We start from the raw sequence: 12549 nt of genomic DNA, 5'->3' as shown, positions 1-12549 counted from the left end.
AATACAGCAATTTCAGGTTATAGTATAACCCTAACCCAAGTATAACCCTAGCCATCAAGATGGGAATTTCGTAGCATTGACAATTGTGCAACGAAATGAAATGTGACTGCCAAATGTGAAAACATTACAGGAAAAAAGTTAAGATGTAGAATCCCCCGATGCGTTTGTGTCTTACTGAGGTTTAATTGGATCCTCACTTCTTACAATTGAGGAGCGTTTCACTGGTTTTGCGACGTCTTGGTGTCTGCTGCCCTCTACAGGCATAATAAAGCTACTGCAATTGTACTCTGCTGATAAAACAAAACCACTGTGATACTCAGGCTACAATTAATTGACCTCTAATTGCCCTGTAAGCCTTACTCTTTAACCTTTCAGATCTCATTACACTTGGAGGCACGCTACATTCTCTCTGAATAGTATTTTACTCATTAACTGATATGCCATAAGAAGCAAAAAAGAAGAGATTTATTCAGTTAACATGTTTGCTTCTTCTTTTTTTTTGCTTGTTATTTGTTGTTATGTTATTTGAAAGCATTGGGAGGACCACATTGGGGATGGGGGCCAATTCATTCTCAATTCAGGAAAACCACAGCTAAGTGGTCCTTCAAAGACAAAAAAGCTTAAATGACTTTGATAAACTCTGCTGTAATTCTCTTGGCTTTCTGACACTCGTGAAAGGAGCAACCTTCCTAGAAGTATCACCCAACCAGACACAGCCAAAATAAAACATATTAAAAACACCTTAAGATACCTGCCTCAAATATCTGTCGCCCCCCCCATCATCCCATGATGTCTTCCTGCAGCGCTGACAGAGCATCCTTTCTATGAGGAGTGGTGGTTCCTGGTGGTCATGGCCCTGGTGGGTCTCATCCTCATCCTGGTCGTAGTCTTCACACTGCTACTGCACGGACAGGGCAGCAAGTACAAAGCCTGCAGCACAGGTCAGTGTGTCTCAGTCTGTTACACTGTTCTTACAGTGATGCTACTAATGGTGTTATTTTTTATGCTCACTCCCCCTTCCACAGTACTGAAGGTTTTCTTTTCTGTTAGGTAGTTAATTACTTACCTGACAGAAAACCAGCAGTCCTGTGGGTCCTCAAGGACCGAATTAAGAACCACTGACCTTAGGGACTAGTTCAAAAGTTTTACTTAACACCTATCTACCACTAGGCTAAGCACTTTCACCAAGCTGTTGGGCTACACCCAGCGTGCATCCTACAACCTAACAATAAGACCACGCGTATGCACAGCTTGTGAAACCCACCCAAAAGGAGCTGGTCGTCAGTCGAACCTGGACTATGAGCTCACTGTGGAAGAGGGAGTGAGCATAAAAAATAGCACCATTAGGTAAAACACTAGATTCCTAGTCTTAGGTTCTAACAAGGTGCAAATGGTGTAAATATTCAATAACATCCAACCTTTAAATACCAAGCTAGAGCAGCCTGCCCAAATTGCTGGTGAAGATTGACTGTCTTGCTTAAGGATTTGGAGGCTTAAGGTGATGTTCTCTGGTCAAAAGCCAGAAGCCCATATCACTGCGCTTTGCTGCTCCCTCTTCTCTGTCTGATTGTCTAATATCCTGCTGGGTGCCTCTGTTTTTTTCTTGAAGCTTAACGTTTTCACCCTCTCAATATCTGAGTATCTTCTGCTCTCACACTGCCTACAGCTGAGGGTACAGAGACAGAGAGGTGCTCTTAGTGAGTCACTGTGTGTGTGTGTGTGTGTGTGTGTGTGTGTGTGTGTGTGTGTGTGTGTGTGTGTGTGTGTGTGTGTGTGTGTGTGTGTGTGTTCATGCGCATGTACATGCAATTGTTCGTGTGTGTGCACACGTGTGCATGTTTACCAGCCACCCAACTCTGGGCAGAAGAGCAATTAAGAGGAATAGAGTGGGAGGATGAGAGCAGTGGGGGGAGAAGAGTCGATTTAGGTTAAGGAAGGGAGAAAATGCATAGTAAAGGAGACAAGCTGTCACTTTTTACTTCAATTTAATTGTCCTTGAAGGACAGGGGTTGTTTCTTACATGAAATACTGATCTTACATAGACCAAAGTGATTAGAGTTGTAGGATAGAGAGGGCAAAACTACAGTGTATGGCAACCTCCTCCATCCCCACTAACGGTTAAAGATTAATGTTTTCATCATGAGAACAACCTCAAAATGTTTTGTAATTACTGGTCAGATCATGTTGTTTATAAAAACTTGTTTTACTCTAAATAATGAAATGCTCTGATATCCCGAAGCACATCATGGTATTTCTTATTATTCCCATCTATTATTGGTGGAGAGATTGTGAAGATGGCTGCACAACTTTTTTCTAGAGAGCCAAATCATACATTTAAGTTTTTGTCTGTTTCTAAGATTTCACTCAGGCTATAAAGCTACCTAACTTTTAAATAAGGAAGAGATCCCCTGTGCACTGAGAACATTATTAATAAATAGAAGGTACTACCAGAGAAGCTGGCTGTGAGTGAGTCACATTCGAGTGTGTGAATGGCCTACAGTTTTTCTGTAATAACTCAAAAAAGTATTTGGTGCAATATTAGTTGCTCCCTCTCCCTTTACTGATTCTATTTCCTTGTGCCTGTCTGACCCCAGGGAAGCATTTGTCTACAGTGGATGAGTCTGTAACCCTGGACAATGGAGGTTTTACAGCTCTGGAACTCAACAGCCGAACCCTCAATAGCAAGAACTCCTTCTTAAAGAAGAATGGAACCAGGTACATGCATCACTCTCTCTCTCTCTCTCTCTCTCTCTCTCTCTCTCTCTCTCTCTCTCTCTCTCTCTCTCTCTCTCTCTCTCTCTCTCTCTCTCTCTCTCTCTCTCTCTCTCTCTCTCGCACACACACACACACGTGGGCTGGCACACACTCATACACTCATGGGTTCAGGTGCCTCTACCTCACTTAAACTCGGGCAGGACACTGCTTCAGACCTCTGAAAACTGATGCTTAATGTAAAATGATTGATAGGGTTTCTGATGTGAGCAGTGAAATCTATTTTTTGGAAATATGAATATTTACTTGTTGGTCAGTTCCCAATGACAAAGAGGATTTTATAATTAACCAATACTTGTAATGAAAGAAAGCCACTTTGTTGGACATTGTATTCTTGCAATGAATTGTATTCTTGCAATGAATTTGTTCTCTGCATTTAACCCATCCTATTGTATAGGAGCAGTGGGCAGCTGCAGCGCCCGGGGACCAACTCCAGTTCTTCTTTCCATTGCCCTGCTCAGGGGCACAGACAGGAGTATTAACCCTAACATGCATGTCTTTTTGATAGTGGGATGAAACCGGAGCACCTGGAGGAAACCCACATAGACACGGGGAGAACATGCTAACTTCAATCTAATCTAATCTAATCTGTCACAGATTATTTCATTGCCTACAAGAGTTTCACTGATTGTGGCATTAAGGCACTGATTGTGTTGGTCATACATTTTCCACATGCATTGATCATGTTTACACTTATGCTCTTTAAACACTGCTGTAAGCCATTCATCATACCTGTTGAGTTGCCCAGTATGATTGCTTATGATTGATTAAGGCAGAATATGGTCTACACTGATTCCAACACTTTCAAGCTGATAAGATATGAAACAATGAATGGAACAAACTATGCATTTCAATTTAGCTGAGTGGATGTCGGTGAAGTCAGGAGGTTGTGAAGAGCCCTTCTTGTACTTGACTCAGTGGGTAGAGACAACCTTGACAGTAAAGTGCTACACTTTGCTGCTGCTTCTATTTCTAGTCCTATATGTCACATATTAAGATGATGTTGAGTGTGTGGTGGGTTTCCTAGAATGTGGAAAGAGGATAAAATTATGCCAAAATTATTCCATTACCTAAGGCCTAACAGTGAACTTTAGTGTCCTTGCCATATGATTAAGATTCAAGATTCGTTTAGCCGTGATGTTTTGACCAGTAGTTTGCAGCATCCTTACAGAGAAGGCCATTCTGCTTATACTTCACTCACACAAATGACAGATGACTGATTAAAAGGGATTGATAACTCAAGGACAACAGCCTGCAGTGATGCTAAAATTCAGTGCCTCATTAGATATTAAAGTTATTGATCATGATCTTTTGATTTGCAAACTAAAATGTTACAGTTTCAGTCCATCTGTTATGTCAGTGATGAAGAGCTAGCTCTCCTCTAGAACACAGAAGCCTTATTATGGGGCCAGTCTGTCTGATTGTCACAGTTTGTTTTGTGGCTTTGCCTCAAGGAAGTTGCCTTGTACCACTCCTTTTTCCAGTTTTTACCATTGACCTGCCTTCTGCTGTGGTATAATGCAAGTATAATGCTTTATGTGGATGATTCTACCCTGTTAGACAGCTATGACATGTAGAGAACTAAATCTTGCCTTGTCCAATGTCTTAAACACGGTTTTCACGTAGATATAGCTGGATAAAGTGGATCAAATAAATTGGCTCTAAACATTTCAAAGACTAAAAATATAATTTAAGAGTCAAGGCACAAACTATCTTCTATTAAACTGGGATTTGTACTTGTCTGGCAAAGCTATACAGCAGCTATACTGCTGTCGGGTAGGGGAACATTTCCTCACATTTATTTCCATCTGAAATATTTTTTCTAACTCTTTGACAACTCAGTAATTACACCTTTTCAAATACTTCATTGGCATCCCTCAACTTATTTATTCCACGTCACAAATGGTAAAAAGGCACACATTCTCTTTTTTCTACCGTTATTGCAGTGAATGTGGTACAAAGCGCTTGTCCAATGAAGGTTTACACTTAAAGAAAATAGTTACGCATAAAAATCACGTGTCCTCGGTTGCAACACTCACTACCGAGTGATAAACTGCCTCTGAAAGCAAAATCAGTACAGGAACTGTTCATCTGGAGCTTCATGAAATGGGTTGCCATAGCTGAGCAGCCACACACAAGACTAAGATCACCATGCACAATGCCAAGCATTGGCTTAAATGGTGTAAAGCACACCGCCATTGGACTCTGGAGCGGTGGGAACATGTTCTCTGGAGTAATGAATCATGCCTCACTATCTGGCAGTCTGATGGATGAACCTGGGTTTGGCGAATGCCAGGAGAAGACTACCTGCTCGAATGCATAGTGCCAACTCTAAAGTTTGGTGGCGGATGAATAGTAGTCTGGGGCTCTTTTTCATAGTTTGCGCTGGGCCCCTTAGTTCCAGTGAAGGGAAATCTTAATGCTGCAGCATACAAGGATGCTCTAGAGAAGTGTGTGAATCCAATTTTGTGGCAACAGTTTGGGGAAGGCCCTTTCCTGTTTCAGCATGACAATGCCCTGGCACAAAAAGTCCATAAAGACATGGTTTGCCAAGTTTGGTGTGGAAGAACTCGACTGGCCTGCACAAAGCCCTGACCTCAACCCCTTCCAAAACCTCCGGGATGAACTGGAACGCTGACTATGAAGCAAGCCTTCTCACCCAACATCAGTGCCCTACCTCACTAATGCTCTTGTGGCTGAATGGGAGTGAATCCCCGCAGCCATGTCCCAAAATCTAGTGGAAAGCCTTCCCAGAAGAGTGGAGGCGGTTATAGATGCAAAGGGGGGACATACTCCATATTAATGCCCGTGTTTTTGGAATGAGATGTTCAACAAGCACATACGTATATGAGTGTGATGTTCAAGTGTCCACATACTTTTTGCCATGTAGTGTATCGATCACTGCAACCCCTCAAATGCTATCCTAACGGTCACAAATTAAGTGTGCACCCTCTCACTTTTGCCACTATTATTGCAGCAAATGAGGTGCAAAAGTGATTTGAGCACTCATTGAGGTTGTTAGCCCAGCCAGTAAGAGGAGCTCCTTTAAGTGGCTCTCCCCAGAGGCTGCCGGCTGGTGTTAAATGACACACCACTGACGCTAATCGTTCATTCATTCATTATCCAAACCGCTTATCCTTACTCAGGGTCGCAGGGTTGCTGGAGCCTATCCCAGCAATCATTGGGCAGAAGGTGGGGAGACACTCTGGACAGGCCACCAGTCCATCACAGGGCCCACAAACACACACACACACACATTAATTTTAGTACGGCCTCTTCACCTGACCTACTTTTTTTTTGGACTGTGGGAGGTAACCGGCGCACCTGGAGGAAACCCATGCACACACACATTGAACAGACAGACAGATCATGTTGAATTTTATTTCGGACTCCAAGAGAACAAGTTTATTGTTATTATGTCAGATAATGGGGAACGGTTCAACTCGCCATAAACATACACAATTTGCCAACTCCTCAAAGAGTCATTGAAATATCTCGTGTGTGTGTGTGTGTGTGTGTGTGTGTGTGTGTGTGTGTGTGTGTGTGTGTGTGTGTGCACGCGTGCGTGCGTGTGTGCGTGCGTGTGTGTGTTTTTGTGTTTTTATTTCAGGTCCCCACCCAGGCCCAGTCCAGGAGGTCTCCGTTATTCTGATGAGGACATCTGTAACAACTACAATGGGACTGTGCTAACTGAGAGTACCACACTCACTGAGAAACCTACTGAGGTCTCAGAGTCAGAGGTATTTGCTCTTTCCCTCCATCTGTCTAGCTGATGGGTCTTGTCTTCTCCCTCGCTTCCTGTCTCTCTCTATTGTGCATCAAATGTTAAAGCATTGGTTCTCACCATGAGGGTCATGAGATAATCTACGGGGGTTGCCAGATGTTGATGGAGAAAAGAAGCACGAAACCGTCCAGACCCACGGCGCACCTGACGCGAAAAGTGGACGTACCGTCTCTTTAATTGTTGTGCCGTCAGGCGGTGCGCTCTGTGCTGGTCCTCCGTATACTTCAAGACTTCTTTGAGAGAGCAATACAGTACTAAACGTCTGTTCGTATAGTAGATAGTAATATTCATTCTTCATATCAGGCTCAGCATGAAAAAACATTGCAAGCCTTAAATGTTACTGAAATTGAACGCAAGTCATTGTCACCTTTAAATACGCATCCAATTTACTGTCATATGATTCACCTGAAGACGTACATCAGCAATAACAGCTTCTGTGCAAAATAATAGGGGTACATTTTAAGTGTCAGCTTCTAAAAAGGACCCTGGGATCCAGCGGTCTTGGTGGCTATTCTACATGGAGGAACGGTTGTCAAAAGAAATCAAAGGACAGCGAGGAACACTGCAGATTAATAGCAGGTGCAGTCCAGAACAACCAGGTTACTGTATGTAGCTGATGTATCAAGGACGAGTCACACTTTATTTGAAGGGGTGTGCATAAGAAACTGTCATAACCATGACACCTTTCTTGAACATGAAGGAATCTTTATGAATGTTTATGACTTGTTATTAAGTTCCATTCGGTCAGTTCTGTCATTTTTATGCATAGTTGACATTATTTGAGATGTCTTTGTTGTAGCAACCTGAATGGGACCAAGCCGCTGGATTTGATATACTTCACGTGTCTGCAGCTCGAAAACAGACATCTCAAACAATGTCAACTTCGCATTAAAAATTACATAATTCAGCGGCGGCAAGCTAACACAGTGGTTAGCGCGGTCACCTCACAGTAAGAAGGTCCTGGGTTCGAGCGCTGGGGTAGTCCAACCTTGGGGGTCGTCCTGGGTCATCCTGTGTGAGTTTGCATGTTCTCCCCGTGTCTGCGTGGGTTTCCTCCGGGGGCTCCGGTTTCCTCTCACAGTCCAAAGACATGTAGGTCAGGTGAATCGGCCATACTAAATTGTCCGTAGGTATGAATGTGTGTGTGTGTGTGTGTGTGTGTGTGTGTGTGTGTGTGTGTGTGTGTGTGTGTGTGTGTGTGTCCCTGTGTATCAGTCTAGTGGCCTGTCCAGGGGGTCTCCCTGCCTGCCGCCCAGTGACTGCTGGGTTAGGCTCCAGCATCCTCGCGGCCCCAAGAGCAGGATAAGCGGTTCTGAAAATGGATGGATGGATGGATGACATAATTCAAGGGTGTCCGGGTAGCGTGGCAGTCTATTCCATTGCTAATAACACAGGGATTGCCGGATTTAATCCCCGTGTTACCTCTGGCTCAGTCGGGCGTCCCTACAGACACAATTGGCCATGTTTGTGGGTGAGAAGTCAGGTGTGGGTATGTGTCCTGGTCACTGCATTAGCGCCTTCTCTGGTCGGTCAGGGCCTGTTCAGGGGGGGGGGGAGAACTGGGGGGGGAATAGCATGATCCTCTCACGCGCTACGTCCCCCTGGCGAAACTCCTGACTGTCAGGTGAAAAGAAGCAGCTGGCAACGCCACATGTATCAGAGGAGGGATGTGGTAGTCTGCAGTCCTCCCCGGATTGGCAGAGGGGGTGGAGCAGTGACCGGGACAGCTCGGAAGAGTGGGGTAATTGGCCGGATACAATTGGGGAGGAAAAGGGAGAAAAAAAATCCCCAAAAAATTACATAATTGACCGACTGGCACTTAATGACAACAGTCATAAAGATTCATAAAGACTCCTTCATGTTCATGACAGGTGTCATGTCATGGTTATAATGGTGTCGTGTCAGTCTTATGCACCACCCCTTTAAATAACATGTTAGAAAGATGCGAGTAGGATGTGCAAGTTGCAGCAATCGAAGGACAGCTAGGACAAAAGCAGACTTACAGCAGGTGCAGTCCAGAACAGCAAGGTTCATGTATATAGTTAATATATCAAAGACTAACGTTTAGTAGGACGCGCTCGCAGTTAAGTGACTACAGTTTGCGTCCATGAGTGAGTGACCACAACTTGTGATGCATAGTTCACAATGGCAGTTCCATGGTGGCATTTGAAAAATAAAATGACATATTTTAGACTGGGGAATAGTTTTTACTGTACATCATCTGTACCGGTGATATAATTTGCCTTAGAATAGATTTTCTTGAGTGTGTTTGTGAGAGTCAAAGTGTGTGTACATGAGGTGCAGTTATTTCAGTAAATCTAAAAACACTAATTAGAGCCAAAGTTGAATTAGTTGTTGTTTATTCTATGGGCAAAGTGGTCTTCCTGTGTGAGTTTGGTAGCTTTTATGTGTTATATTATAGTAATCCCTGGATAATCTTGGGCAGAGAGTATATGAGTGATCATTGTGTTTGCATTTGGGTGTTGTGAGTTAAATGTCCCAGCACTATTGGGCGGGGGGGGGGGGTCAAGAACACCAACGTGATTATTCTTGGGGGTCGCAACTCAAAAAGGTTGAGAACCACTGTGTTAAAGGATAATTCAGGGTTTTATTTTACAACTTGGGTTTTATTTTTGTTTTTGATGTTGTGCATATAGACTATGATGGTATTTTATTCACAGGGTTCAATGTGGAAATTTTGGACATGGCAACAGAGCTGGACCCAGCTTAATAACAGCATTTTACGAAGCAACTGGACATGAGTGTCAGACATGTTTCAAAAAGTCAAATTTAACCCAGTTACCCTTTTAATAATCAGATGAATACTCAGCCACTGCAGCAGGTTTCCTAGGATTTGGATTTTACACAATAGGTTATATAAAGATGAGCCACATACACTGTCAGTAAAACTGCATGCATACATGGCTAACAACAGTAAGTAGTAAGCTTGTCATTCCTGCAAGATGAACCAGGAAGTAGCTCAGCAATGGGATTGACCATTGTAATGAACATTTCAGTTAATAACTTTTAACTTTCACTGTCATTTTCAATTCCACATACATGGTTTGAGTAATTTAGTTGAATTGGCCTTATTGAAATATGTCTGCCGCTCGTGTTGTGGTGCCCCATATGGCACCATTGTAAAGCTGAGTCCAGTGATGGTCCCGTCTCCACATGATGCCGGTGATTAAAACGATATCATGACTGATATGCACAACAGCAAAACTATGAAAATAAGACCTGTATTGTCAAAATACAGATATCATTTAAAGTCTAACCACTGTGGTCATGTTTTGTGTTTGCATCTAGCTGACAGACAGTGACTATGAGGATGAGCAGCCCAAGCACTCCTTTGTCAACCACTACATGAGCGACTCCACCTACTACAACTCGTGGAAACGTCAGCCCAAAGGTCTGAAGGGAATAAGTGCCCCTTTTGGCTATGAGGAGTGTGCCAGTGCAGATACAGAACCTTACTACCAGACCGTGGTTACCCAGCACAGCACAGGCGGTGCATACACACCCACAGGCCAGCCTGTGCATATACATGTCAACCCTAACACTAACCCCCCAGGGTCACGCACCCCTGTCACAGGATTCTCCTCCTTTGTGTGACATGAGAGAATGCACAACAACAACAAAAATAATGCACACACTTACACAACATGAAGGAAAAGGGGCCAATGTGTGTTGGGCAACAGTAAGAAAGAAGAGGAGAGAGGAGGACAAGGAAAGCTGGAAGAGGTCAATGATGAAACACCCCTTCATGCCCTGCAGTACTAAACCTAAACTTTCACACACACCCCTCCCCCAGCTCACAAGAACCTCAAAGTGTCAAGAGTGTATGGTCCACTCCAAATCTTCCCCGCCTCTCTCACTGTGCACACTCACAGTTACCTTCCCACTCTGCAGACACACACACACATACACACAGACACATTTACATTTACATCATATTCATGACTATTCCACAGACTCTTTCTCATGAGTGAGAGAGAGAGAGAGAGCGTGCTTTTTGTGCTGTGATACTTTAATGTGTCACTTTGTGAAACTTTGGAAAAGAGAATGGAAGGACAGCGGAACCAGAAAAAAATGGAACTGTAGCAAAGTGCTAACTCTTCATTATTCTCTTCTGCAATACACACATATAAATACATGCACACACACTCCTAAACCAATTCTGTATCTCTCTCTGGGAGAGAGAAACTTAAAGGGGGAGGGGAATTGTTAGAAAATGGCACAGAAGGGCACATCTTTTATTGACAGACTGGTTCATATAAACGAACAGGGAGTTGTCAGCTTTAAAAGACTACCACCCAGAGGGGGAAAAAAGATAAACATTAGATTTTTTTTTTTTTACTGAATGGGAGACAAAGAGTGTGTGGATAGAGGCTCTCAAGACTTTAAGGCATTCTCGATGTGTGACTTTTGCACACTTTGCAAGTGGTACATGTGAAGGTTTGGCCCCTGATGGATTGTAACAAAGTGTAACACAATGTTTTTGTACTGTTTACTGCCTGCTGTCAACATCTCTCATACCCAAGCCTCCCAAGCCATAATGCTTGCACTGAGCCTAGCCCTGCCCATTTCATTCTCAAGAGTTAATATACACACATTTATTTCTGTTTGCTTTTTTGTTTTTGTTTTTTTTAATTTCTTCTAAGTGTGATTGTCCATGTGAGTGTGTGTGTGTGTGTGTGTGTGTGAATGTTAATGTGTAGTTGTGTGCATATCTGAATGAGTGTGTGTTTACTTGGTTTACAGGTCTGTTCATCCGTCTCTGTTGTTTACTGCTAAGCAACGTGTGTAGCTGCGTGTCTGTGTGTATTTTTAAGATGGATTTTGTACAGGGGACACCTTTTTACTTGTGCTATTGTATGTAGTTCAGCCAGGTTTGTGTAGTTCAGAGTGTTTAGTGAGCACAGTACTGGTGCCAAGCTCATGGCTACCACCGACCTATTCACTATGGAGAGGGAGAGGGGACAGGGGGCGAGGAGGTCAAAATAGTTTGTTTGTTTTTAAGAATCATCTGTCGACAAATGGCAGAAGATTAATGAATGAATTTTACAGAATCGAAAGGTATTTTGGGTTATTTGTTTAAATAGAGAGAGTGATTGAGCATTCATAGATATATTATATCCTAGCTTCTGGCCTGATTCCCAGCTCAACACACAAACACACACACACACACCTTTTACTTCTCTTCAAGTACAAATTGCAATTTCAGTCATTAGTATGATTAATAGATTATGTATTATTCAAACAATACTCCCTTCCGCCTAGTGCCCTCCCCCTCTCTCATGCTTGTTTTGAGTCCCATACAGTGTGTGAATAAATGGTCCTTGTCAAACACTGGCTCAGTGTTGTGTTGTTCAATAAGCATGAACAAATCTCTGCACCATCTTGGCATAATTTGAGTGGCACATGGTGTGTACAATAAAATGAATCAACTAAAGAAATTTCTTGACATTTTGCAACTTTTAACTGCAAAAATTAAAAAATGTATATATCTTTCATTCCCAGACACCACAGACACTTGAGGAAAGTTTTGAGATTTCACCTGAAGTAACCCTGAATTGACAGATGACATTAGTAACTAGGTATCTTTGCTTTCTGAAGGGCCTCGCAATAGAAATTAAGTACAAAAGTAAAAGAAGGAAATAGTAACACAAATTTTCTGACATTTTTGCATATATAAACTTAGCACAAAAAGTAAGGAAATGTGTGTTTGGTAGATTATTTCTTTGTTGTAACAATGCTTGTTGGCAATAAATCTAATATCAGGCACCTGATTGTCAGCACCTGGGGTGCCAGAAGCTCAAAACAAGAGTCAATAGCAACAGCAAAATAAGCTGTTTGGCATTGGCAGAGAAGATTTGACAAATTTTTCATGAGTGCAACCCACATACGCAGCTCTGCTGCTCATCCCACAAATGCATGTTCCTTTCAAATGTGGCACCATTTAAAAGGGAAATAAACAGGCTTTCCAACGG

General features: G+C 42.8%; 1 protein-coding gene across 1 annotated transcript in view; it reads left to right on the top strand.

The window, feature by feature from the left end:
- Positions 1–10171, top strand: part of LOC130112914 (protein sidekick-1-like) — a 329381-nt gene extending 319210 nt beyond the window's left edge. The window contains exons 43-46 of the mRNA XM_056280437.1: positions 804–941; positions 2595–2715; positions 6383–6512; positions 9866–10171. Coding sequence (XP_056136412.1) covers positions 804–941; positions 2595–2715; positions 6383–6512; positions 9866–10171 — 695 coding nt within the window. The remainder of the gene's footprint in view (positions 1–803; positions 942–2594; positions 2716–6382; positions 6513–9865) is intronic.
- The last annotated feature ends 2378 nt before the right edge of the window (positions 10172–12549 follow it).

This window comes from Lampris incognitus, chromosome 5, assembly GCF_029633865.1.
Source record: "Lampris incognitus isolate fLamInc1 chromosome 5, fLamInc1.hap2, whole genome shotgun sequence".
In the NCBI taxonomy this organism is placed as follows: domain Eukaryota; kingdom Metazoa; phylum Chordata; class Actinopteri; order Lampriformes; family Lampridae; genus Lampris; species Lampris incognitus.
This window is presented reverse-complemented; position numbering and strand designations above follow the sequence as displayed.